The sequence below is a fragment of the Peromyscus californicus genome, unplaced genomic scaffold, assembly GCF_007827085.1.
Source record: "Peromyscus californicus insignis strain IS unplaced genomic scaffold, ASM782708v3 Scaffold_11__1_contigs__length_118956290, whole genome shotgun sequence".
Classification (NCBI taxonomy): domain Eukaryota; kingdom Metazoa; phylum Chordata; class Mammalia; order Rodentia; family Cricetidae; genus Peromyscus; species Peromyscus californicus.
In genome coordinates, this window is record NW_026294402.1 from 52,080,958 (window position 1) to 52,108,337 (window position 27,380).

The 27,380-nt window shown below is 50.9% G+C and overlaps 2 protein-coding genes and 1 long non-coding RNA gene across 5 annotated transcripts; 1 reads left to right on the plus strand and 2 right to left on the minus strand.

The window, feature by feature from the left end:
* Positions 1–730: 730 nt before the first annotated feature.
* Cplx3 (complexin 3) lies at positions 731–6,257 on the minus strand. The gene is made up of 3 exons (XM_052761883.1): positions 5,983–6,257; positions 4,750–4,837; positions 731–2,271 (listed from the first exon to the last, which is right to left on the minus strand). The coding sequence occupies exons 1-3, from the start codon at positions 6,144–6,146 to the stop codon at positions 2,047–2,049; spliced, it is 477 nt and encodes a 158-aa protein (XP_052617843.1). The 5' UTR covers positions 6,147–6,257; the 3' UTR covers positions 731–2,046.
* Positions 6,258–6,344: 87 nt separating this feature from the next.
* On the plus strand, positions 6,345–15,338 carry LOC128124998 (uncharacterized). 3 transcript variants are annotated; one of them, XR_008223074.1, is made up of 4 exons: positions 6,366–6,695; positions 9,890–10,006; positions 11,774–12,173; positions 12,310–15,008. It is a non-coding gene; the product is annotated as an uncharacterized LOC128124998 (long non-coding RNA). The 3 variants fall into 3 exon arrangements; XR_008223075.1 differs by lacking the exon at positions 11,774–12,173 and having other exon boundaries at positions 6,345–6,695; XR_008223073.1 differs by lacking the exons at positions 11,774–12,173; positions 12,310–15,008 and adding an exon at positions 15,019–15,338 and having other exon boundaries at positions 6,356–6,695.
* Positions 6,724–21,790, minus strand: Lman1l (lectin, mannose binding 1 like). Its single transcript, XM_052761907.1, has 13 exons — positions 21,529–21,790; positions 17,688–17,842; positions 17,482–17,589; positions 17,323–17,381; positions 16,037–16,136; positions 12,949–13,069; positions 11,983–12,038; positions 11,194–11,326; positions 10,562–10,713; positions 9,353–9,420; positions 8,524–8,647; positions 8,176–8,303; positions 6,724–7,274 (listed from the first exon to the last, which is right to left on the minus strand). Exons 1-13 carry the CDS (start codon positions 21,701–21,703, stop codon positions 7,145–7,147), a joined length of 1,509 nt encoding a protein of 502 aa, XP_052617867.1. The 5' UTR covers positions 21,704–21,790; the 3' UTR covers positions 6,724–7,144.
* Positions 21,791–27,380: the final 5,590 nt, after the last annotated feature.

Below are 27,380 nucleotides of genomic sequence, written 5' to 3' on the forward strand. Positions count from 1 at the left end.
CCAGCACCCCATGGCAACTCAAAGCCATCTACAGCTCCAGTTCCAGGGATATCTGATGTCCTCTTCTGGCCTCCTTGGTCACCAGGCACACTGGTGGTGCACAGACATACATTCAGACAAACACTCATACACATAAAATGATAAATTTAAAACATGGGACACAGAAGGTGAGGATACAGCCCAGTTGGTCAAAGTGCTTGCCTAATGTGCACAAAGCCCTCGGTTAGATTCCACGCACAGCCTAAACTGGGTGTGGTGGCCCATTCCTGTAATCAAGGTACTCAGGAGGTAGAGGCAAGATGATCATCACTGCCTACACAGAAGTTTGAGGCCAGTCTGAACTACTGTGAGACTCTGTCTCAAACAAACCAAAATAACATTAATACCAACCAACCAACACAGAGAGAGGGAGGGAGAGAGAAAGAGAGAAGAAACCCAGCAGAAACAATAATTCACTGCCTAAGCTCTTCGAGGGCACCAGCTTCCAGTCTCAGGCCACCTCCCCGCCAGGTGCCAGGGACTAACGCCGCCCTCCCTAGCAGGTCTCACTCGGTGTAGCACGGCTGTTGGTCCCTCCACCTCTGCTAAAAACTGTGTTACCACGACTGACAGAGGGCATTCTTAAGGGCGTGGGTGGAGCTCAGCGGTGGATTACTTGCCTTAGTATGCAGTGTATGAGGCCCTGGGCCCCCAGCATTACCAAGAAAAAAATAAAAAGAAAACAAATAGCCACTCTTTGAAACACATTTATTATGCTTGGGGAAGAGAACTCTTCATTTTACCAGAGCAGCAAAGGCTCAGAGGAGCAAAGGACCTACTTAAGGACACACAGCAGAGCCAGGCTGGCGCACGGTGACCCTTTTGGCTGTTTCGTTCTCCAGCTTTTAGGTGAGGGGACACTACAGGACAGGTGTCAGAGACAGCCCTCTCTCTAACCTCAGGAAACACCTTCCCATGCACCTCTCCATCCAACTGGCTGCCACACCCTCCTCTAACTCCTGGTGCCTAGACCTACTTCATCCATCCCACAGTGCATCTGCTCCCTCAGGAAGCCCCTACCCTCACATTCGACACTGACACTGAAGAGTCCCACAGAAGCCCCCTTTTCCCAATCCTCTCCTAGGGCCCTCTGAAGCTGCAGGTGAAGAGGTAGAGGAGACCCCTCCGAGGGCAGGATTGAGGCCTGTGAACTCCGAGTCAGCAGGAAAATAGCCATGCCATTTGGAATTTTTATTTCCACTGAACGAGAAGAGGAAATTCCAACTATGGAATCCAGAGAATTCTAAGGAACAGAACAAAATTTGGCTGGGCCCCGGGCCCAGAGAAGGTCTGGAGCTGCTTGAGCTACTGTTCGGTGCCAGCTCCATCCTTGGCACTCCGCCCCTCACACAGCACTGCTCCGTTCCCAGAGCCCACAGTGGCAGCTGTGTGGTGCTGTGGCTGCAGCTGCTGCCCTGCCCAAGAAGGGATGTGAGCTCTGTTCTGAGTGGCCAGGGATGCCAATCAGGAGAGAATTTTAGAAATCACTCAGTCCAGCCCCATTTTACAGATGACAAGATGAAACCCAGAAGGAACAGCTTCTAGGATGATAAAGGTGAGGATAGGAACAGGCCTCCTGTGTGCTCAGAGTCCCTCTGAGCATCCAAGTGCTGGTATCTGGAGGGGCTGGGAACCCAAGGGGTGTGTGTCTACGTGTGCCAGGATGCATCTGTGGCAAATGAGCCAGGGCTTCTGTGTCCTTCTGTGAGTGCTCTTGTGTGAAGGAACAGGGGCTGTACCCAGAGAGGGTTGGGCTAATCCTATCAACTTGGGAAACTTTCCAGGCAGAAGAGGGAGAGAGAGAGGGAAGAATGGGAACTTTGCTGGCAATGAAGAGGGAGAGTCAGCTCCTGGGCTGGACATGGATGAGAAGGCTCTGGGGCTAGGCCAGGGCAGGGGGGGAAAAGCCCAAGATGGAGTGGAGGTATCTGGAAGTTGAGACACTTTCTTAGCCCTCATGTGGAACCAGCCCTCTGGCCATCCCAGAGACAACCTCAGGGGAAGTAGTCACATGATGTGGCACTTCTCAGCTGATTGCTTGAGGTCCCCTAGTGTAGTCTGGGCCTTGTCCTTGAGTGAGCTGAGGTCCAAGCCAGGGAGGCTGGCCAGCTGCCCCAGCACAGAGGCCTTATCCTCCTCTTCCTCCGTGTCCTCCTCGATCATCTTGGCTAGCTCCCGAGGCAGCTCCACGTCTCCACCTGCCAGCTGGATCTGGCTTTCATCTGTCTCGTTCTGAGGGGAAGAGAGATGAGACAAGGGTGGAGGTCTAGGAGGGAGGACCCGGCAGGCTGGGCTCTGGGGCCCTGGATTCATGGAGGCCATATTCCTCTGAGGTGAGCATCTGCCCCCACATCTGAGTTAAGCCTTCCATGGGTGGACGTGCAGACTTTGCACTTTCTTTTTTTTTTTTTTTTTTTTTTTTTGGTTTTTCGAGACAGGGTTTCTCTGTGTAGCTTTGCGCCTTTCCTGGAACTCGCTTTGGAGACCAGGCTGGCCTCGAACTCACAGAGATCCACCTGGCTCTGCCTCCCGAGTGCTGGGATTAAAGGCGTGCGCCACCACCACCCGGCCAGACTTTGCACTTTCAAACCTTGTAGCTTTTGCATTGCCTAACTCACCTGAGATACTGAAGGACTAGCAGAGAGACTAAATCAAAAGGAAAACGCCACTTTGTCACAGCAGGCTGAGTCATGTGTTGACCGTGGCTAACTACACTGAATGGCACAAGAAAGACAGTACCATTTATCAATACCTAGTCTATGGTTGACAATGACCTAGGTGCTTTTAATGTTTCTCTTTTAGATTTATTTTATTATTTTGATGTGTATGTGCATGTGTGTGGGGGGGTGCCCATGGAGGCCTGAAAAGGGCATTAGACCCCCTGGATCTGGAGTTACAGGCAATTGTGAACTTCTGATGTACATGCTGGGAACTAAACTCCAGTCTTCTGCAAGAGCAACAAGTGGTTTTAACCACTGAGCCATCTCTCCAGCACCAAGAATGCTTTTATTTTTTGCAACTAAAAATATCTAGGAAAATGTCAGCCATGGTGGCGCACACCTTTAATCCCAGCAGGCAGAGGCAGGTGGATCTCTGAGTTTGAGGCCAACCTGGTCTACAGAGCTACAAAGCAAGTTCCAGGGCATCCAGGGCTACACAAAGAAACCCTGTCTCAAAAACAAACAAACATAAAACTAGGCAAAGCCAGAGTGGTGGAACACTCCTTTAATCCCAGCACTTGGGAGACAGAGACCAGATCTCTGTGAGTTCAAAGCCAGCCTGATCTACTACCACAAGTTCCAGGCCAGCCAGGGATATATAATGGGACCTGTCTCAAAACAAACAAACAAAAACTAGTAAAAAAAAAAAAAAGAAAAAAAAAGAGAAGTGGCCACAGCTGTGATCTCAGTACTTGGGAGTGGAATCGGAAGGCTCAGGAGTTCAAAGCCATCCTCAGGGACATGGGACCTGTCATCTCTACTTCACAAATTAAAAAAAAAAAAGGAGACTCAGAGATTTTAAACAATTTGCCTAAGATCATACAATCAGGAAAGGAAGTGGTAAGCTAGATTCAGACCTATGTCACTTATTTCAATATCTGGACTCCTTTTGCACCTACTGAGAGCCACCACACTCCCCGAGGTCTCTGGAGGCGTGTTTGGGGTCTTTTCCTGTGTCCTACACAGTTGCACCCAAGTCTTGCCTTTTTTGCTAGACTCAGAATTCCCTCCTAACAGAGTAAGGTCTCTTACATGTGTAGTGTAAGCATTTGAGCCATGACCCCATTGCTACCTGGATGGTCAATAATGCAGACTTTCTGAGTCAGGTTTGCCTTTGAGAGACTTGTGGGGAGTCAAGAGCAGCCAGGGGCTCAGTAAACACATGTTGGTTGAGTAAATGGGATACAACATATTTCATCTCTGAACTCGAGCAGAGAATCAAGGCCAAGGTTCTGGGCAATATCACGAGGGTGATATTCTGGGAAGTGGCTTGTCCCACGTGGGAGTGGCACATTTGTATGATAATCTAGTGCTGCAGCATCATGGGAAGCATGGGGGAGGGGCTTCTGAGACTAAGGCTAAGGGGGTACTTTGTTCTTTGTGGGTAGACTTCCATATCCTGGAAAGTAGCCTGAGGGCTGGAGTAAGCAGAAGTCCAATGGTCACAGCTTGAACTCTCACCCACTGGCTGTATGACTGTAGGTGTCCCTTCATAGGTGTCCCTTTGTCTCCCTGAGCTCAGGTTCCCTTTTCATACATGCAGTGACAACTGTCTAGCGGCTTTATTGAGAGGGTCAGGTGAGGACATGAAGGTTAAGTGCCTGGTGCACAGGAAAGAAGAGTCATGTTCTCTCTTCCTGCCAGCTCTCCACACGTATTCACCAGCCTCACAAGAGCTCCCCCCTTATAAGGTCTTCTTTCTGACTCCTCTGTGACGTCATGGGCCAGGCTTGACCCAGGTTGGAGAGGTGGAAGTGAAGAAAAGAAGGACTGACTCCAGAAACACAAACCTGTAAGCTTCCCAAGGCCCAGGGTCTGTCTCAGCTCTGAGTATGTGAATGAATGAGTGAGTGAGTAAATGAATAAGAAAAGGAAAAAATGGAATCAAGCACTTTGTGAGTCTTTATGGGCTGAGAGCTGAGGGACCCTGAGGAAGTCCAGCTCCCAAGTCCAGGTGCCAGTAGCACGTCACAATTTAGACCCTGGATACCTTGGGCAGACGGTATTTGTCTCTGAAGTGACTCCGTAGTGTGGCCCGTTCTGCCTTCCTCTGCGTGAACTGTGCATCTCGCTCCATCCTGCGTGGGGAAAGGACACCAGTTGTGAAGTCACCTCAGGGGTTGAGGGAAGGTGTGGGTGGTCTGCAAAGGGAGGACTGAGATGGTCTGGAAGACCTGGGAGGAGGCCATATGGGTTCTCCAATCCCCAGCTGGCCTGTGCCCAGGCATCTCAGACTGGCCGACTCAGCTTTTGCCACCACAGAGTCCTTCCTCTACACTCTGCACTCCTGCCAGGACAGAGCTGTCCTTTGCAATCACTGACTGGGGTCTGTCGTTCCTTCTCTGACAAGCTGTGTGAAGGGAGCAGAGAAATTATGTGTGCAAGGGTGTGTGTGTGTGGGGGGGTACTCTGGACCCATGGCCCCACTGACACTTTTGGTATGTCCTTCAGTAAATCACTTATCTTCCCCTTCTGTAAAGTGGGGATGAAACTTGGCAATTCACAAAACAAAAGCAGGATTAAATAAAATGGCAATAAAGACTTTTCATGAAGATTTGCCATGTGCCAGATGCTGTACTGAAGGGTTAACATGAGTGAAGTCATTCAGCTCTCACAGATATATAAAGCATATATTGTGATCACCACTCCCATTTTCCAGAAGGGGAAAGGAGTCACAGAAATGTTAAGTGACTTTCCTAAAGTTACTCAGCTAGTAAGCAAAACGAGGCTCTGAACTGAGCAACCTCACCCCAAAGTTCAGACCCTAGCTCACTCTACCTCTGCTCTGCCCTAGAACTACTGCACACAGTAGGCTCAGTATCTATGAATATCCCCATGGTGGATCTGTCCCCATGACTCTGTGCCCTGCCAGATGAAAAGCACTTTTCTTACAGCCTCAGGCTCAGAGGAGCCCCAGTTGGAAGACAGGCGGTTAAGACCAGATCGGATTAAGGGATTACCTATTTCATCAGAGATGCACGTGCACCCTCCCCCCAAGGCACTCACTCATCGCCCTTCCCCCAACTCCCTCTGGGCCAGAGGCTGAAGCTGGAACAGGGTCCCGGGTTTGAAACGGGATGGTTGTGAAAGTAGCCTAGAGGGCACCTCCCGCCCTCTTACCATGTTTAGGAGATGTACAGGGGAGCTCTGACCCAGTGGCGGGCAGAGCGGCCTTCGTGTACTTGTGCGTGGGTCAGAGGAGCGAAGAAGGAATTCCACTTACTTCTCCTCCACCAGTTGCTTCTGATACTCCTCATACTCTTCTCGGCTCATGCCCTGTGCTTCGGCTGCAGACTTGTCTCCATCCCCCTTGTCCTCGCCGCCCCCCAGGCTCCCGGTGAGGTTCTTCAGCTGGCCACCCACCATGGACTTCACCATGAACGCCATGGTCTTCTCTTGCCACCGCACCAGGCGCCTGGTTCGTCAGCGCCTACTTTCAGCACTAAGTCCCGGGGACAGCTCCGGCTGCGCGCTCGCACCCTACGCTTTGCGCACCGCCCCTACCTTCCCAAACCCCTCCTCACGGGGGGGGGGAGGGGTGGCGGGGGGGGGCATGCACGGGGCTGAGAAGCCCGGACCACGTGCCCGCTCCTCACTCCCGCCTTTCCCACGTGCCTCCTTTAGCGCCAGCCAAGCTCTGCTGGCTACTGCTGACAGCTGATTAGGGTTTGCGGTGGTGGGGTCGCTGCCCTGGGAGAAGGGGCTGCGCTGATATCTTCCTTGATCCCTGCAACATCCTCTACTCCTGGGTCATCGAGAACCAGGACTTCACCTTGGAGCGCCCGGTAGTATCAAGGGCAAACACCCCCAGCTGTGGGTCCCATTCCATCCTACCTCCAATCTGCTGACCCTAACTAACAGCTACCTGAAAGCACTCAAGGCTGAGAAGTGAGGAGACCTCAGGAGTGTGAGCAGGAATCCCGGTTATAAGGTTCGGTGAGTTTGCACTCAGTTCCTCTGTCACGTGTCTGCCCTGCTGTCCCTAGAGCCTCGGGGAGTAGGCAAGGGGCGAGTTGTTTGGGGGTACTGAAAAGATGAGCCAGAGGGAACCCAGGGACCTCTCTTTGCCCTTGGTGAGTTTAGGGACAGAATTTTGCACAGTTGCCTCCCTTTGCTTCAGTAGTCCAGAGGAAAAGGCTGAGGGGTCTGCCCTTGGCCTTCTTGCCTGCTTGGACTCTATTCCTGCTACCTACCCATAGTAGGTGGACGCTATCAGAGACTATGTGAGTCTGGAAGGTAAATGAGGGAGGGAATGAGCACAGTGAGAGGAACTTCACCTTTAATATGATGAACTTGCTGAAAGCTAAGATGTGGGCAATCAGGAAGGATACTGGCCAAATCCTCCATCCCCCATTTGTCTCCCCATAAGACATGGTTTTGATGGGTCAAGCTTGCATGCTCAGGGGAACAGGCTGTCTCCTCAGAGCCCCTAGTGTCCTAGGGGTGGGTAATGCAGGTTCTAGAGGAAGGCTTCCCGTGGACAGGTACTTCTGAAACCTCTTGTCCAGCTCCTGTCTGCTGCCAGAGAGAAAAGGTTACTTGAGTCTCCCTTCTGAAACCAAGACTCACACTTGCCTCTCAATACTCAATGTACATACCCTCCCATATTCTGGGACCTTCTATGGCTTCCTTGACATGCCAAATACGTTCACATTTCATCCTGGCATTTGAAGTCTTTCTGGGTGGCTTAGTGCCAAAATTGCATTCTTATGCACACATTTTCTTCTTCTTCTTTTTTTTTTTAGACAAGAGCTCACTATGCAGTCCAGGCTGGCCCAGATTTCAGCATCACTTTGCTCCAGCCTTCCAAGTGCTGAGATTAAAGGCATTCATTTCTAATCCAGAACACCCAGATTCCTTGCCCAATCTTGCAAACTGGTCCTGCCCTTTACTTCAACAGTATTAGATTGCTGCCTTTTTCTTTCCCCTAAAGACGCTTTTTTCATGCCTCCACGCTTTTTCTGATGTTGTTCCCTCTGCATCAATGCCTTTACCTATTCTGTCAGACTGAAAAACTCTTAGTCACTTTGATGACCCGAATCAAATATTCTTTCCAGATCAATGCCCTGATCCCCCTCCACAAACCCCGCCCCCAAGATGATTCAGTTGCTTTTTCCCAAGTCTCCAAGCTTCCAGCCATCACAGCACTGGCAACGTAAGGTCTGGCTACCAGTTAGTTTTCAGATGCTCGCTCTAGAGTGCGCTCTGTGGGGCAGGACCCGATGGGACTGGGGTCTGAGTAGGTGACTGTGCTTGGTAAGTGAGGTGCCCTTGGTCTATATTCTGCTTCCAGCCCTCTGGTGAACTGGGTAGTTCCCGTCTGAGCTTCGGGGTCCCCTATTTCAAGTTCAGTGGTTGTAGACCAGAACCAAGACATATAGGTGGTATGGGAAGTCCTGCCCATGGGAAGGCCCACCTGAAGTTCATGTAGCAGAAGAAGCCTACAGTCTGGATGAGGAGGAAAAACAGGAAGATGCTGGTCCGAAGACATGCAGATGTTCCTAAGAGCCAGCCAGATGGGCGGGGGGCCTTGGCTGTCGTTTTCTGAAAGAGGGGGAGAGAGAGAGAGAGAGAGAGAGAGAGAGAGAGAGAGAGAGAGAGAACAAAGATGAGATCTGTGTCCCTTCATGCCTGTGTGCAGGCACATATAGATAGAGATGTGCCTGTTAGGGTACTGGACAGATGCTCTGTAGAAGCATTGGGAGAAGGGTGGCAGAGACCAGACCTCAAGGATGAGGCCCTTGTACAATCCACTGCTTCTTACCACCAGATCCCGGAGGTCCTTCTGCAGGAGGCTGAGGATCTGGTCCAGCTCAAAAAAGTGATGCTTAGTGCCCACAGGCAGGTACATGACCTGGGCTCCTGAAGCCATTTGGGCAGCTGCTTTCCTGGTGGTGTGGTAGGGCATGGAAATCAAGAAAGATGATCCATTACCCTTTTTGGTTGTACCCAAATTACCTAATCTTTTCCCATAATCCCCCAGGGCCAGCACATGGTAAAGGATAGATATAATTGATAGTTTTGTCTTTGGGGCTGGTCTTTTCACTCTAAAAACTTCTCCCTAGATCCTGGGACAACTTTAGCATGTACAAAGAATTCTCTAAAAGTGTCATCTATGGACAGGCTCTCTGGGCTCTGCTTTTCATGTCTAGCCCAGGGGAACTAACTCCAGCTCTTGCCCTCTGCCACCCCCAGGCATCTAGATGGAGGGTGTACAGCCACAGAAACCATAACGTGCAAGGGATCTCTCCACCCCCAGAGCTCTATGGGCAGCTCCACAGGCAAGGGTGAGCCAGAGGGAGATTCTAGGACACTGGAGGCAAGATGAGCTCACATCACTTCCTCCAAAGGGCCTCATCTTGGCTGTGCTTCCTCCAAAAGCCTCTGTCAAACTATATGCCCTCAGGGACTGAGGAGAGGCTTCAGTGGGGAAGAGTGCTTGCTTTGCGAGCACAAGGTCCTGAGTTCACATCCCCAGCAGGCAGGGGAAAAGCCAGCTAGGGTTGTAGTGCCGATAGCCCCAGCACCGGGGACAGGCATTTGACAGGGAGCCTTTCTTCCCTCTCACTCCCCCTCCTCACTCTGACCCTTACCTCATCTCTTGCAGGGCCTGGAGCAGAGTCCGCTGTCCATAGAGCAGGGTGCTGACCTTGGCAGTGTCCTACAGGAGGGCCAGCTCTTATGTCGTGTCCAGAGGACAGTGCCTCTCTCCTCAGAGTCCATCTTCCCCAGGGACACTTCATTCTTCTTCCAGAAGCTTTACTAAATGGCCATGGTTCTCCTCTTTTGAGGCACACTGAATCTCCCATAGAACTTACCCATCAGGGCTTCTGGAGGACCCTCCTTCTACACCAAAGATGTGGTGTTTCTCCCCAAAGGGCCCTCTAGGCTTTCCACAAATCCTTCTCCTTTTAAAAAGTGTCCCTTAATCCCAGCACTCGGGAGGCAGAGCCAGGCGGATCTCTGTGAGTTCGAGGCCAGCCTGGGCTACCAAGCGAGTTCCAGGAAAGGCACAAAGCTACACAGGGAAACCCTGTCTCGAAAAAAAAAAACCAAAAAAAAAAAAAAGTGTCCCTGCCCCCTCACTGAGGCAGAAGCCCAACCCAATCCTCTCTGTGTCTTTCTCCTAGGCTGTGATCCAAACTGAGGGCCAGTACATGGGTCCAAGTCTGGCAGAGTGACCTGGAAAGATAGCTGACACTTCTGAGGATGAGTGGAATCATGCAAGTGGAGTCCAGGACCTGAAGGTAGGCTCAGAGGTACCTAGAATGTGGGCCTCTGCCTCTGTGTCACTCCAACAGCCTAGCCTAGACGGTTCTGGGCTGAGGACAAAAGATTAAAGCCTTGGACTGCCAGAGCCCAGCAAAGCCTGCTGGCTCCCTCTGTCCACTAGCCAGCACTTTGGCTGGGTTTAGCTTTTGCTCCCCAAGTCAGAGTATGTCCTAGGGAATGACACCTGGGGGAGGAGCCAGGGTGGCAGCAGAGATGAAATGAGGATTCTGGTGCAACTGAGCATGTAAGCAAGTCTTATGCAAATCACACATGAAGCCATATGCAAATTAGCGCCTAGTCTATTTCTGCCATTCGTCTATAGACCCGATTCCAAATACCTGGCGTCCCTTCACTGCAGCCCGGCCCTGTGGCTCCAGGACAATTGCTCTGTGTTAATGTCCCCTCACTTACCACCCTGTTGCATCCTGTGACCTGCTCTCCTTTCCCTCCAAGCTTTGACAGGCTAGCTCTAGATAGCCACCATTCTTTCAAGCTGTGGGTGGAAACTAGTGTGCCCCAAGGTCACTCACCCAGCCTCCCTCAGGCCTGACTTGGACTGTAGACCCCAGCTGCTGTTTCCACTGCCTCTCAGCCTGGTCCAACTGCCTGGAGAGAGCCTGGAGAGCCTGCAGGATCTGGCTTTGTCTGCCCAGTGTATTCTCCAGGCCAAGGAACCTTTCCCCTGGAGATTGGGGCAGAGCCGAGATGGAAAGGCTGATGGGGTGCAGCAGTAGATCTGCGTTGGAGTGGTGCATGAGGGGGTATAGATTCTGCTTTTAAAACCCTCCCCCGGAAAATGGGTCTGGGGGCTGGCAAGCAGGGTGAGCAACAGAAAAGTATTTGCCAGGAAAACCGGACAATGTAAGTTTGCTCCCCAGGTCCCCAGAACCCATGTTAAGGTGGAAGGAGATAATAGGTTCCACAAAGGTGTCCTCTGACTGCCACACAAATGCTGTGGCGCGCACACACACACACACACACACACACACACACACATTGGAAAAGAAAATGTGTCTTGGGGGTAGGTCAGAATACTTGGCCCAGATTAGATACAGCCTCCTTGGGCCTCTACTTCTCCATTGGTTAATGGACTTCGGGTTCTAAGGTTCCTGTGGCCCTCCACTGTGCTATGGCCCTACCTGCCTGCTCCCTGGGTCCTTACCTTCTTCCTGGACTTTGGAGTCCAGTGGTGGAATGCTGTCCTGGCTGGTGCCCAGGGCCAGCCTTGCCTGCAGCCCTTCCAGCTTCCTAGCCAGGCGGAACTGCTCCTTCTCAATGAATGTCTGGGGGGCCACCTGGAAAAGAAAGACAAAAAGTCAAACCCAAATGCATGGGAGTCCTGTGGGGGGGGGCAGGGCCCCTGGAAGCCCAGTCTTCCTCCCTAACCACATACTCACTGGGACCAAGGAGGAACCCACAGCTCAACCGCCAGGCCCCCATAGAACCCTGCAGCCATATGAGCACCATATCTACCACATCCTCACATCCTTCTCGACCCACTGTGAGCTCAGGTCTTTGGACATTTGAAGCCTTTAGGTACGGTGCTCATTGAAGCTCATCTCCTCCAGGCAGCCTTCTCTCCCTTCCTTGCTGGCTCAGACCCCTCTTTAGCGTTCCTTCTCTCCCCCCTCCCAACCCCCACCCTGAGCTTTTGTGGTTTTGTTTTGTTGTTGTTGAGACAAGGTCCTAACTGTACATCCCTGGCCTGGCACTCACAGAAATCCGCCCACCTCTGTCTCCAGGACTTAAAGGTGAATGCCACCTAGGAAGCCTAGAGGAAGAACCCTGGCCCCTACACTACCCAGCCCAAGGCCTGACTAGCAGAGCTCAGAGAGCTGGCTGGGATGAGAACTTGAATGGCAGGTCTAAGGATGCCCTGTTGTGAGTGGAGGCACCTGAGGAGAGCCACATCTCAGAGCTACCTCTCCCAGGCACAAATGGCTGGCATTACCTCCGGACCTGGTTCCCTCAAGCTGAAGGTCAAGAAGGACAGGACATCGTGGTCATCTGGAAGAGGGACAGGTGAAGGGGAGATAAGGAGCTTTTCACCCAGCAGCCCATCCATCCGGACTCTACTGTCTGCCAGGAAAACGAGAGGCTTGTGTGACTCTTGGCAACTCTGACTTTTGTCTCATGGGGAAGGTATGAGCTCAAATACACAAGTGTGTGGGATGTGTGGGTTGCACCACACACAGCCAGAGTGGGGCCCAACAGCCATGCAGCAGACCACAGAGAGCTGCTTCCCCAGCCTGTAACCAGGTCACTCTTCTCTCCCTAGGATCTTTCCATGGCTCCCCAGTACCCAGGGTCGAAAGACTAAAGTCCTGGCATTCGAGGCTCCCATACTCTGGCTGCAGCCTGCTTTTCAGCTGGAGGACCCTCCACAGGCTCTCCACTAAACGCTATCCTGATGTTCAGTTCTCTGCTGTAGCTCATGCTGTCCCCCTTTTTACCATCCTACAGTATCCAGTAAAGTGGGTTTATGAATATTGATACTAGAATACAAAATGCCTTGTGTGTTATCTCCTTGGAGACCTTTTTGTTTCTTGAGACAGGGTTTCATGTAGCCCAGGTTGACCTCTGAATTTGCTATGTAGCAGAGGATAACTTTGAACTGATCCGCCCACCTCTATCTCCCAAGTGTTGTGATTGCAGGCAAGCACCACCACACCTGGGATCCGAATGCTGCTTGAACACTCACCAACACAGTGACATTCCTAGTGTCCCATTTGAGACTTTCAATAGCTCTTCAAGGCCAATGTGACCTCCTGACTGAGAAGCCAGGGAGGGAGTGTGACCAGCCCAGACCACCTGGTGAAGTAGTTGACCCCATACAAAAGTGTTTTAGAAGCTACAATAAGGTCTTGTCATCATCAAACACAGCCCCCTGCTCTTACTTACCTGGTAAGGTCCTCACCTGCTAGGATGCTGGTGGCTGCTGAGACCCCAAAGAAGCCTCCAGGGGCCAAAAGCAGGGGCTCCACACTGACACAGACCTCTTCAGGGTCATTGGGAATAAGGCCTCCACTCAAGGACACCTGAGGGGTATGGAGGGAGTGAGCGCCTGCCTCTGCCTGGTCCCAGAATAAGAGACTGACCCCTACTCTGATTCACTGGCTCCCCAGACCTACGGTAAGATAGAAACTACATGGCTTAGGATCAGAATGGCATGAAAATGACAGGGAGGCTGGTTTCATGTGATCCTTGTATGTTCTGGGTCTGATGAGATTCTTTGTATGAAGGGCTCAGCGGTTAAGAGTATTGACTGCTCTTCCAGAGGACCTGGGTTCAATTCCCAGCACCCACATGGCAACTCACAACTGTCTGTAACTCCAGTTTCAGGAGACCCAACACCCATGGCAAAACACCAATGCACATAAAATAAATTAAAAAAAATAAAGATCTGTTAAGATTTTTTGTATGAAACTCAAGCCCACATGGATCAAAGACCTCAACATAAATCCAGAGAAGGGGGCATGGATATCCTTGAATGCACTGGTACAGCAAACAACTTCCTGAACAGAACACCATAGTGCAGGCACTAAGATAGGCAATTAATAAATGCGACCTCATGAAACCGAGAAGCTTCTGTAAGGCAAAGGACACTGCCAATAAGACAAAACGGCAGCCTACGGAATGGGAAAAGATCTTCACCAACCCCACATCTGACAGAGGGCTAGTTTCCAAAATATATAAAGAACTCAAGAAACTAGACATCAAAAAACCAAATAATCCAATCAAAAAATGGAGGTACAGATTTAAACAGAGAATTCTCAACAGAGGAATCTCAAATGGCTGAGAAACACTTACGTTCAACCTCCTTAGCCATCAGGGAAATGCAAATCAAAACTACTTTGAGATTTCATCTTACACCTGTCAGAATGGCTAAGATCAAAAACACAAGTGACAGCTCATGCTGGCAAGGATGTGGAGCAAGGGGAACACTCCTCCATTGTTGGTGGGAGAGCAAACTTGCACTTTAGAAATCAATATGGCAGTTTCTCAGAAAATTGGCAATCAATCTACCTCAATACCCAGCTATACCACTCCTGGGCATATACCCAAAGGATGCTCCATCCTACCACAAGGACACTTGCTTAACTATGTTCATAGCAGCTTTATTCATAATAGCCAGAAACTAGAAACAACCTAGATGTCTCTCAACTGAAGAATGGATAAAGAAATTGTAGTATATTTACACAATGGAGTATTAATCGGCTGTTAAAAACAATGACATCATGAAATTTTCAGGCAAATGGATGGAACTAGAAACAATCATCCTGAATGAGATAACCCAGACCCAGAAACACAAACAAGGTGTGTACTTACTTATAAGTAGATATTAGCTATGAAGTAAACGATAATCATGATACAATCCACAGGCCCAGAAAAGCTAAGTAACGAGGAGGACTCAAGGGGGTAATGCATGGATCTCCCCAGGAAGGGGAAATAGAAGAGACATCAAGGGTGGAGGGAGGTGGTGGTCGAGTAGACAGGAAGAGGAGGGATCAGGTCTGGGGGAGGATGAAGGGAGAGAGTACTGGGAGAGACAACGGAATGGGGGGACATCTTGGTGATGAGCTAGAAACCTAGTGCAATGGAAATTCCAAGGCATCTATGCGGGTGACCATAGCTAAGACTCCTAGAAACGGGGGATGCAGAGCCTAAACTGCCCATTTCCTGTAACCAGACAGCACTTCCAGTGGAGGGATTGGGACACCAATCCAGCCACATAACCGTTGATCTACAATTTGTCCTGACTACAGGATACGCTGGGGTAAAGGTGGCACAGAAATTGTGCGAGTGGCCAACCAATGACTGGTCTAGCTTGAGACCCATGCCACAAGAGGGAGCTCACCCCTGACACTGCCTAGAGCACCAGGACCCAGAGGCTGGACGGCCCAGAGACCTAGGATAGAACCAAACAAGACTAGAGGGAAAAAAAGTCAATGAACTGATTCCTAATGATATTCTGCTATATTCATAGATTGGTGCCTAGCCCAACTATCATCAGAGAGACTTCATCCAGCAACTAATGGAAACAGATGCAGAGTCCCACAGCCAAACATTAGGTGGATCTCGGGGAATCCTGCAGAAGAGGGGAAGGATTGTAGGAACCAGAGGAGTCAAGGACACCACAAGAAACCCCACAGAATCAGCTAACCTGGGCTCACAGGGGCTCACAGAGACTGAACCGAAAGTTAGAGAGCCTCCATGGGGCTGACCTAGGCCTCTGCACATGTGTCACAGTTGTGTAGCTTGGTCTTCTTGTGGGACTCCTAACAGTGGGAGCAAGGGCTGTCTCTGACTCTTTTTTTTTTTTTTTTTTTTTTTTTTTTTTTGGTTTTTCGAGACAGGGTTTCTCTGTGTAGCTTTGCGCCTGTCCTGGAACTCACTTGGTAGCCCAGGCTGGCCTCGAACTCACAGAGATCCGCCTGGCTCTGCCTCCCGAGTGCTGGGATTAAAGGCGTGCGCCACCACCGCCCGGCCCTGTCTCTGACTCTTATGTCAGCTTTTGGCACCCTCTCCCTCATACTAGGTTGCCTCATCCAGCCTTACTATGAGGGGAGGTGCCTAGTCTCACTGCAACTTGATGTACCATGTTTGGTTGATAGCCATGGAGGCCTGCCCTTTTCTGAATAGAAATGGAGGAGGAGTGAATGCGGGGGGGGGGGGGGGGGGGGGGGGGCTGACTAAGAAGATAGGAAGGAGGGGAAATTGTAGTCAGGATGTTAAGAAAAAAAAACCAACACCTTCCCCACCCCACCCACCCCCCAAAATAAAAATCAAATAAAATGTAATATTGTTAAAAAAATTCTTTGTTTGAGTGGAAGACCACGAGTATTTATTGGTCTGAGCATACCAGAGCCTTCACATGGGTGTGAAGACGAGTGTGAGAGTAACACATTGGTCACAGGCATGTGGCTGTTGGAACGCTAGGCACCCCCAAACCACAGCTCTACACCCCACCAGAGGCTCCCACAGAATCTGGAGGGGTGACTCACTTGCAGCCTCTGCCTCCAGTAGGTGACCCGAGCTCGGAAGGGGTATGGCCAGTTCCTGAAGTCCCGGTGACAGGAGCCCAGTTCCCGGACACTGCCATCCCTAAGGACACTTGGAATGCAGCCAGACCACATAGGACCCATGGACTGGCCAACAGGGGACAGTCCCAGGAGCAGCTCTGTCCAAGCCTCAACTGTCACTGTCCCCATTGGGTGGCCTGGCCTGGGACAAGTCCCTGTTGTCTAGCTTGAGGCTCTCTTGCTATAGTTTGCTTTCTTGGCAGGAGGAGGAGGAAGAAGAAAGCAAGCTCTGAGTGGCAGTGTTGATTGGAACTTAAGAGTTCACAGGAGCCAGGGGCATCTGCAAAGGGACAGAGGCCAGGCTAACCATGGGGTTTCCAATTTCTCTCCCCCAGCTCACCTCCTAATCCCACTGCCCCTCCCTCCCTCCGCTTCCTGTAAGCTCCAAGGCCCGTCCCTTTCCCCAAGTGACAGGGCTCAGACTGAGGCAGACACTAAGGGACCTGTCCCAAAGGCCAAGGACAACATGGCTAGCTCACCTTCCCCCAAGGGAGGCTCAGCAGGTCCGGGGAATTAGGAGCAGAGAGCTGAGCCTGAGTTCTTGGACCCATGGGTGCACACGATGGGACCTATGCTGTCACCTTCAGCCAGGAGTTGGGTAGCAGAGAGCAGGGAGAAGCCAGACTCAAGGCAGTGATTGCCCGGCTGTATAACCTTGGGCAAGTTCTTTCCCCCTCCCAGAGCCTAGTATCGTTGTCTTTAAAATGAGGGTAATAATTGCAACGACCTCATAATAGTGTTATGAGGGTTCACAAGACAATGTCAAATGTCTGGGCACTGTGCCTGGTATACAGTAAGCCCAACTCCATAAATGTCAGCAATTATCCTAATTGTGATGGGCTAAGGGATATTTGCTGAGACACATTGACAAACCAGTCCAGCCACTTAGGGCAGCCAGCAGGGGAAGGACAGGAGGCCACCTCATCTGGGAGAAAGAAGAGACAACAGTGCGGCTAGTGCCTAGATCCTCCCTGACCACTGCTGTGTAACCACTCAGGTCAACTAGCCTCTCTGGGCCTAAGTGTCCTCACCGAGCAACCCACGCTTAGTAAGGATGTCTGGAGTGAGACCCTCATGGTAGTTTCAGCCTTGGTCACTTCACCTGGGGCTCTCCCTAGGAGGGATAGGCTCTCTAGGGGAGGAAGTGCAGGTGGTTGCTAAGGCCAGGAATGGGGTGGAGGTGGGGGTCAGTTCCCTCAGGCCCTTACCCAAACTGCTCCTGGAGGCCACGCCCATCACTGGCCAGCACTCGGATGGCAGGGCTGTTCTGCATGGGAGGTGACAATCAGCCCGAGCCTCAGGCACATCAGGAGAGTGAGGGTTAGAGTTAAGACAGACAGGAGGATGGGCAGGAGATGGCTACCCACCTGGACATCATTGGCGGAGGAATCAAAGAAGATTCTGATGCCATCCCACGAGACCAACCCCTCTGGGACAGAGCTGACTTGACCCCTGTCCTGGATGTACCACATGGCCTGCAAGTTCCCAGCCCACAGGTCAGGGACTCGGAAGGATACTGGCACCTGGGGCTTATCCCCTGCTCCCCCAACAGATATGAGTAAGGACCACTCACCATACCCAGGGCTCCCCGGCGCCCTGGCCCAGTCACCCTCATCTGCATCTCTACTTCCCAGGCAGGGAAGGAGACAGAGATCTTGCTCCACATGGCACCACTCCGGTTCTTCATAGATGGAGCCAGCCGCACTTCCTCTAGGCCTGGGATGGCATCTGTGGGGCAGGGCAGCTGGGGACCACTGGACCCTCCTCTCCCTCCTCTATGTCTCATTGGTGAAAGCCGAGCCCTGGGAAAGAGCTCACACCAAGACCTTGTCATTTGATGTGGGGCTGGCTGGTGAGAGGCAAGAGTCCATTGGGGAAAAGGTGATCATTACCCGGGCAAGGCAGCAAGAGCTTTGCTGGGTCCCACTTCAGCCTCACTGGAAATCCATGCCGTCTATTTTTTGTTTGTTTGTTTCAAGACAGGGTTTCTCTGTGTAGTTTTGTTTGGTGTCTGTCCTGGATCTCGCTCTGTAGACCAGGCTGGCCTCGAACTCACAGAGATCCGCCTGGCTCTGTCTCCCAAGTGCTGGGATTAAAGGCATGTGCCAGCACCCACCGGCACACTATCTATTTTCCTAAGATTCCATTTTATGGGGCTGGGGATGGAGCTCAGTTGGTAGAGTACTTGCCTAGTAAACACAAAGCTCCGAGTTCCATCCCCAGCACCCCCATAAAACTGGGGGTGTGGCGCACACCTGTAATCCCAGCATTTAGGAGGTGGAGGCAAGAGGATCAGCAATTCAAGGTCATCCTTGGCTATGTAGTCAGTTGGAGGCCAGCTTTGGCTACATCAGAGTCTGTCCTGGGGCCAGGGGAGGGGGGGATGGTTCAATGGGTGAAGGGCTTGCTGTGGAAGAATGAGGATCTGAGTTTTGATGCCCAACACCCTCGTAAAAGCTGAGCATAAGCTGGGTGGTGGTGGTACACACCTTTGATCTCTGCACTCAGGAGGCAGAGGCAGGCAGATCTCTGTTAGTTTGAGGCCAGCCTGGTCTACAGGGTGAGTTCAAGGCCAGCCTGATCTACGGAGCGATCAGGACAGCCAGTTCCAGGACAGCCAGGGCTACACAGAGAACCCCTGTCTTGAAAAACCAAATACAACAACAGCAAAGGCAGAGAAGCAATTGAGGAATATACCCTAATGTCAACTCTGGCCTTCAAATGCGCAGGCATGGGTTAGTGCATGTGTGCACGCACACGTGAACACACACATCATCATCACCATAGATTCTGTCCCCAAGAAAGGAGATACCATTTTACAGAAGTTCAAACACATCTCTTTCCACTACGGCTTCCAGTCCTGAGAGAGAGCTATGGGAGAGTAAGGAGGACAAACAAGTTGGGGGGCTCCTGGGGTGACTAGATGAGGCTCCTGGAGGAGGGGACGAGGGTGGCCCGAGAAGAGGAAGGTTTATGGCAGAGGGACTGAGGCAAGCTTTGGCCTGTAGGGTGCTGAGGAAAGGGTGAGGCTGGGAAAGCATGAGGATGAATGACCCTGGCGCTGTGGCTGTGCGCAGGTCAGAAGGAGCTCCCTGTGGTGGGAGAAGACAGTGTGAAGCTGAGGCAGACATGGCAGGAACTGGAGGGAGGGGGGAATCAGAGGCTCCATTCCAGGTGTCTCTCCACCCTCTCATCTACCAGCCTGGAACCTGGTCCAAGGCCCGGACCCTGCCAAGACATTGTGGAGGTTGCTAATCCAGGCTGTTCGCTCTGCAAAGGCCAGTGGCGTGTGGGGAAGCACAGAAGTCCCAGAGTCCCCAGAAGCCACTCTTGTCTGAAGTGAGCGGTTGTTTTGTTTGTTTGCTTGTTTGTATAAAATAGACCAGGCTGGCCTAGAACTCTCTGGATGGCCAAAGATGACCCCAAACTCCTGATCCTCCTGCCTCCATTTCCAGAGTGCTGGGATAACAGATTGTCATCCTACCTGGTTTTGTGTGGGACTGAGATTCAACCCAGGGCCTTGTGCATGTCAAACACTCTGCCACTGAGCAACATTGCTAGCCCAACACTGTTTTCATACTTTAAAACATTAGAGCGCGTGCGTGCGTGCGTGCATGCGTGTGTGTGTGTGCGCGTGTGTGTGTGTGTGTGTGTGTGTGTGTGTGTGTGTGTGTGTGTGTGTAAGCACAGGTGCAGGCACACAGATGGAGGTCAGAGGACAGCTTTTGATAGTTTTTCAATAGTTGGTTGACTCCTTCCACAGTGGGCTCTGGGAATCAAAGGAAGGATGTCTGGCTTGCATGGCAAATGCTTTTACTAGCTGAGCTATCTCAGCTCTTTTTATAAAAAAGACAGGGTTTTGCCAAGCAGTCCAGGCTAGCCTCAAGCTCTTGATTCTCCTGCCTCAGCCTCCTGAGTGCTGGAATTACAGGCCTCTACCACCACACCCAGTCCTAGGAGGCTTGCAGGAGGCAAGGCTTATCTGAGTAAGATTACACACTCCTCATTATGTGGAGTGTCTGGGACCTCATCCCAGACAGAGCCTGACTCAGTCCTGGGTATCCATGCTGGGCCCAGGGAGCACTGGGTGGGGCTCTGATCAAAGGAGAGATGAATGGATAGATAATAATCACATTGTCCCGTGATCTTGGAGGATGTACCTCTACTCCCCCACATGCTCTGTGACACCTTAGATGCGGCAAGGCTCTGAGCAGAGAGTATTGTACCGCCTCTACCATCCTATCCTAAGGCAGCACCTGGCTGTGAAAGAGCCCATCCTTCATTTACCCCCTGGCTCCTGTGCAGGAGAATTGAAGTTCCTGCCATCTTGGAGCATCTTAGTCAGCAATCATGCCATTGTTCGGAACTTGTATCTCAGATAGCAATACATAGCCAATCTTCTTTTTCTTTTTACTTTGCCGGCTAGGAGGCTCTGGATGAAATTCATGGCTGGGCAAACTTCATGGTATATTTTGGAAATGAGCCATGTTCCCAGACTTATTTCATGACCTGGAGCCATGTTCCCAGACTTATTTCATGACCTAGAGCCATGTTCCCAGACTTATTTCATGACCTATTCTAACTCTTAATTTTCTCTTACTCTTAATTTAAGATCCTGCATATTGTAGAGTTTTCAGTACATCATCACAGACCCTTTTATGAACAAGATCAAACTGTAGGTCTGGGTTTGGAAGACCCTGAGCACAGACCTGTGGGTTAAGATCCTCTTGTGTCTGCGTCCACCTCCAATGCACAGGGAAGGGCCTGGTGCCCGCTCTAACAAAATGGCGGGACACAGTGCCTCCCTTCCAGCAGACCTCCAGTCCTGCTGGATGAGGACAGCAGGGAGGAGGCTTAGCCCTGTTCAAGAGGCCTTGTTATTGTGCATCAGGCATATCAGGTGTGTGCATTAGTGTATATGTGCACACCTGTGTGTTCACAGTCAGAAGGCAGAGGAACGAGGTCGGGGTGGGGGGCTGCAAACAGAAAAGGCAAAAAGCCCTGGGGCACAGGAGCAGCTCAGAAGAAACCAAAGCCGGTAGGGAGGTGGAACTGTGGCGCACAGCCTGCTCTCTGGCCACCCACCCGGCCCCTCTCCCCCAGCCCTGCATCCCGTCACCCTCCTCTTTAGCTGTGGCCCTCTGTGGTCCTGCATGCCCAATAGCTCATCCTGCCAGTGCCTCTGTGTCCTCCACAAAAAAGTCCCATGAACAAAGAAAGGATGTCTTGAAAGGCAAAGTCACTGGGCATGGCGGAGCAGGAGACAGGTCTGAGGCGGTCTTGGCCAGGCACTGTCACCCCAGTGCTACCCCTCTCCCTGCATAGAGCCTTTCACACTCACTGTCCATCTGGCTATAGGACCCTCTAGCACTCTGAAGGGCCCTGGGCGTGGCCAGTCCCCTTTTGTTCCTCACCTCCGTGGTGGCTCCAGAAAGGGATTTCAGCCCCGGGAACTGCCAGCCTCGGTCCCTTGAAGCTGAGCTTGTACTCAAACCTGCGTTGAGGAGGGTGGCTCCTTTCAGCACGGTACAGAGCCAGCAGTGGGAAAAGAAGGTAGAGGAACGGTGATGGACCTCTGATCCCCAACATTGCAAAGGAGCGGGTTCCTGGGCACCAGAACTGATCCTGGCTGTAAGGCCAACGATGGGATTCAGGATACGCAGTCAGGCAGGGAGATCCCGGGACCTTCCAGGATCTTGGTTTTTGGCTGTGCTCCCCACCCCCCTATACACACATCCTGTTTCTCTTGCAGGTCTGATCTCAGGCCCCACCCTCCCTCACTCCACCCTGCAGCCTTGGCTGTCCCCTGGGCTCCTTGCCCACGTGAGTTCTGCCCCTGTTCGTTGGCTGAAGCTGTCTTCCCGTTCTCCCTCAGCTCCAGTGGCTGGTGACGGGATGATGGGGTGCTCAGGGACGCTCAGTGCCAGGTCCTGCTCTTCCACAGCCCTGGCCTTCCCTGCTTGCTGAGGGGCAGTCTTTTGCATCCTCTCCTTTAACAGTACATGCACAGCCTGCTCTCTGGCCACCCACCCGGCCCCTCTCCCCCGAGTCCTGCATCCCGTCACCCTCCTTTTCAGCTGTGACCCTCTGTGGTCCCGCACGCCCAACAGCTCATTCTGCCAGTGCCCCTGGGCCCTCCACAAATAAATTCCATGAATAAAGAAAGTTATGTCTTAAAAGACATGCAGCTCGGCAAGGTAGCATGTGCCTGTAATCTCAGCACTCAAAAGGCTGAAGCAGGAGGACCACTGTGAGTTTGAGAAGACTGCCTTGGGTTACATAGCAAGTACCAGGGCAACATAGTAAAACTCTGTCTTAAAAACAAAAATGGGGGGCTGGAGAGATGGCTCAGTGGTTAAGAGCACCGACTGCTTTTCCAGAGGTCCTGAGTTCAATTCCCAGCAACCACATGGTGGCTCACAATCACCTGTAATGAGGTCTGGTGCCCTTTTCTGGCCTGCAGGGACACATGCAGGCAGAATACTGTGTACACAATAAATAAATAAATCTTTAAAAAACAAAAACAAAGCTGGGTGTGGTGGCACCTGTAATTTTAGCCCTCAGAAAGGAGAAGCTTAATTTATACTGTGAGTTTAAGGCCAGCCACATAGTGAGACCCTGCCTTTGGAGGAGGAAAGAAAAAGAAAAAAAAAAAAGAAGAAAGAGCAAATAAATGCAAAGTATAACTGGGTGTGGTGGCTCATGCTAGTGATCTCAGTACCCTGGAAAAATAATAAAACAGTTGGGAAAATTGGAACAATGGATATTTAATGACGTTAAAGAATTGCAGTTAAATTTTTGAGTATAATATGGTATTGGGGTTATGGTTTTTCAGGATTTAGGAAAATTTTTAGGTGTAATATGGTACTATGGTTATGGTTTTTCAATACCTAGGAGAAATATACTAAAGCGTTATGGATGAACTTATATTTCTGGGATTTGCTCTCAAATATCCCAGAGCCTGGGACAACCAGGGGGTATGGACAACGCAAGCCAGCCCTGGGATGGTAGGAATTTGAGGGTTCATTATATTCTGGTGTCTTGTTTTGTTTGAGATGGGGTCTCATGTCACAGAAGGTGGCCTGGGACTTGCTGTGTAGATGAAGATGACCTTCAATGTCTTTCCTTCCTGCTTGCACTCCCAAGTGCTAAGGTTACAGCACTTGTCATCACAGTTGGGGTTTCTGTTGTTGAATTTTTTTTTTACTTGTTTATTTATTTTGGTTTTACAAAACAAGTTTGTGTGTGTGTGTGTGTGTGTGTGTGTGTGTGTGTGTGTGTGTGTGTGTGTGTGTAGCCCTGGCTGTCCTGGAACTCACTCTATAGACCAGGCTGGCCTGGAACTCAAGAGATCCACCTGCCTCTGTCTCCTGAATGCTGGGATTAAAGGCGTGTGACACCACCTCCTGGCTTAATTTTTATATTTAAGACAGCATTTTTTTTGTGTGTGTAGCCCTGGCTATCCTGGAACTCACTCTATAGACCAGGCTAGCTTTGTATTCAGGGATCCACCTGCCTCTACCTCCTGAGTGCTGGAATTAAAGCTATGCCCAGCTTGCAAATGGTTTTTGTCTGTTGTTCTGAGACAAGCGCTCACTTTGCAGCCCTGGCTAGCCTTGAATGTGCTATCTAGACCAGGCTGGTCTCAAACTCACTGATACTCACCTATGTCTTCCTTCTGTCTCTCTTGCCCGGTTCTTCACCAGTTTTATGTGGTGTGGGGGATCAAACATAGGACTTCATTCCAAGCAAGCTCTCCACCAACTGAGCTATATCCTCAGGCCTGCCTTCTACTTTCTATTCTTCCTTTTTTTTCTTCCATGCTGGAGATCCAACCCTGAGCTCTACCACTGAGCTACACTTCAGCCTACTCTTTATATGATTGAAAATATTCTTGAAAGGTAAGAAACACTATTTTCCATCTAGATTGGATGGAAAGGTTGGCTTTCCAGAGCAGCCATCTAAGAATTCTGATTGCTGCAGTGTCTGGGCTGTGTTAAGTTGATGGGGCCCAGGATGTGAATGCACACATTTAGAACACGCTAAAGGAAGTCACTGCACCATGCTCAACCACCTCCACCTTTCCAGCCAAGCTCAGGGGAAAATGGACCCTCCTACATCCCTGCTTCCTGGCTCTCACCTCTATCCAAGCAAAGTTTTGTGTAGCCATTTCCTTGGAGGTTTATTAACAAACCACCCTGATGGAAGTTCACTGAAATTTAGTAAATTCTAATGACTCAGAAAATTCTGAGGGAAGGTTCCTTTAGACTCCAGAAGTTCTAAAGGAGGCTCATTAAGACTCAAGAAATACACAATTCAGAACTCTCACGAAGTCCCTGAAACTGACCAGAGGTGTATGGATGAACTGCTGAGGAGGTTCAGATTGGTGGAGTCGCCTGGCAGACACTGGGATCTGTGGAGTTTCTTGCAAGTCGTGCAGCAAGCCCCAGAGACTCCATTTTCATGAGCATCATCCACGTATTGATGCAGCTGCCTTTGAGTCATTCTTCCTCCTCCTGTAAATGACCCCTCACCCACACTCCTGCAAGGAACCCCAGCAAACTCATTGGTTCACCAAGTTGGACTATGGCAGTATCCTGACTTTGGTGTGTTTCCTACTGGGATCAATCAGGTATTTGTTCACAGCATACAAGGTCCTCTGGCCTAGGGAATACTTCCTAACACAGCCTCCATGAAGCACTGCCCATGATCTTGCTCCCCCTTCGCCTTCACCAGAATCTCTCTTTGCTGTGCTCACCTCTGTCCCCTACCCTTCTGCTCCCTACATGGCTCCCTACTCTGTCAGCTGTTGTCCTTTCCCAGCCTCGAAGCTGGGGTCCTCGGGTCCCTCCCCCACTCTCCACCCAATCTCCCAGGATTGCTCATCTCTGCTCTTAGTTTCCACCACAAGTGACCCCCAAATCCCTTCTTCCAGCCCAGCCTCTCCAGGAGCTACAGGAATGAATGTCTCTGTAAAGAACACCTCTAGCTGGATGTCCCCAAGTTCCTGACATCCTGTTCAAATGGCATCTCTCTTCTCCAGCTCATCCTCCCCAGCCTCCTTCAGGGGCTCCTCACCCCGGGGGGCAGAGGGTGTCCTTGTATCCAAATACCCTCCTGCCACCTTCACCTCGGCCATCACCAGCTTTGAAATGAGCTCTTGTCACTTTTAGCCTGTAGCCTTGTGTCTCAGTCTTCCTGGGCCTTGGTTTTCTTAACTGCAATGTACTGTACTACAGATACATACTGTATATAACCATGTGACATAGTATATAAAATATATAGTATATGGCTCCAAGAGGTGTCTGGAGGGTTACATGACAATATATGTAAAGTGCCTAGACCAGGGCCTGGCACACACTGAGTGTGCTCAGCCCAGCAAAACAGCAGCTGGGTTGACCTTTGGCTCTGCTCCTTCTGCTTGCCCAGCTCAAGTACCACCCGTCACCTCCTGCCCTGTCGACAGCAGCTTCCCCACAGCTCCTGGTCCCCTTTCTGAACCCCAGGCCAGAACACCTTTCTAAATTTCAGATCTCCCTCTTGCTCCTCTGTCCTGCACAGACCAATGGTAGCTACTAGTAATGGTTGCTTTTGTTGGGCTTTGCTTTGGGTCTGTGGAGCCATGTGAGGTCTGGGTCCTGCTTTCTCAGCTTTCCTTGCTCCCAAACTCTACTCCTCAGCTCTGAATTCGTCCTTCTTAGGACTCTCACCAGCTCCGCTCCTCATGTGTCCTTCTTTGAACAAGGAACACCCTCACCACCCCCCAATACTTGCCCTTTACTGAGAACCCAGGAAGTGGCCTGCACCTCCTGCTGCCTCTGCCTTATTGGCTGGCTACTGGCAGGTGACACCCCAAGGGACTTCTGGGTAGCAAGCTGAGCCCTGAGAGGGTTCCCCCATCTGTCCACAATGTTAGGGGTACCCTCTAGGTTAGGAATTATGTCACGCTCATTGACAGCAATCCAACAGCCACACAGATGGCTGGGGGACAGGAGACTTGCATAAACAGAGAGTAAAAGCTGGGGCTGGGGCTCAGCTGGCAGAGCCTTGTCCAGCATGCAGCACAGAGCCCTGGGTTTGATTCCCAGTACTGCACAGGCTGGGCCTGGAGTCACAGGCTGGTTTCTCCAGCACCTGGGCAATGGAGGCAGGAGACTCAATAATCTAAGTTCACCCTCAGCTACATAAACATGAGGCCAGTCTGGGCTCCATGAAGCCCTGTACGAAAAAAGGAAAACTGGGCTGGTGGGCTGCAGCTCCATCCCACCATTGTCAAAGCCCAAAAAAAAAGACGGGGAAGGGAAAGAAATGAAGAGACCAAGAGGCAGGGTCAGGATAAGGAGAGGAACTGAGCGACCCACAGGCCTCAGGTGAACCAGACTGGAGGGTTCAGCTACCTGCGCCTGCTTTGACTCAGGGTCCTGGGAGCTGGGCCTGCTCCTCCACAAGGGTCTACTGCTGGCTTCTACACAGGAGATGGCTGAGAGTCTCCAGGTGGTGGTCTGAAATCAGCCGCAGTATTTATGATTTAGGTATCAGTGACTGTTACAAATCAGCTCTCACCCACTATACTCATTTTTTTCTTTCCTTTTTTCTTTTTTCCCTTTTAAAAGACAGGGCCTCTAGGGCTGGCCAGAGGTCCTGAGTTCAATTCCCAGCTCCCACATGGTGGCTCACAACCATCTGTAATGAGATCTGGCACCCTCTTCTGTGTACATAATAAATAAATATTTAAAAAACAAAATAAATAAATAAATAAATAAATAAATAAATAAATAAATAAATAAATAAATAAATAAATAAATAAATAAATAGAAGACAGGGTCTCACCTCGTAACCCTGGCTGGTCTAGAACTCTCTATGTAGTCAAGGTGGCTTTGAACTCCTAATCCTCCTGCCCTCTCAACTGGAAAGTGCTGGGATTACAGCTGTGTATATCTGGTTTCAATTTGGTCATTAAACATTCACGAGGGCCTCCGTGTGCGAGTCTGCCTCCTTTGCAGTTTCAGAGAGACCAACTCCAAGGAAAGCTCTACCCCCCAACCCTACCTACCACACCTGAGTACTTAGACATGACCCGATGTTCTCCCCTCAGACAATCGAATTTGCTCAAGCCTTTGAACTCCCATCCTCTCTCCTTCCAGTCACAGATACAGCCTCCTGGTATGGGCCTGGCCAAACCCAGATGTTACCTGGGCCAGTTTCCCAGCAAGTGCCCCGGTACCCATCTCTGTGCCTTCTGGGAGGCAGGGCCCCAGTGGCTCCC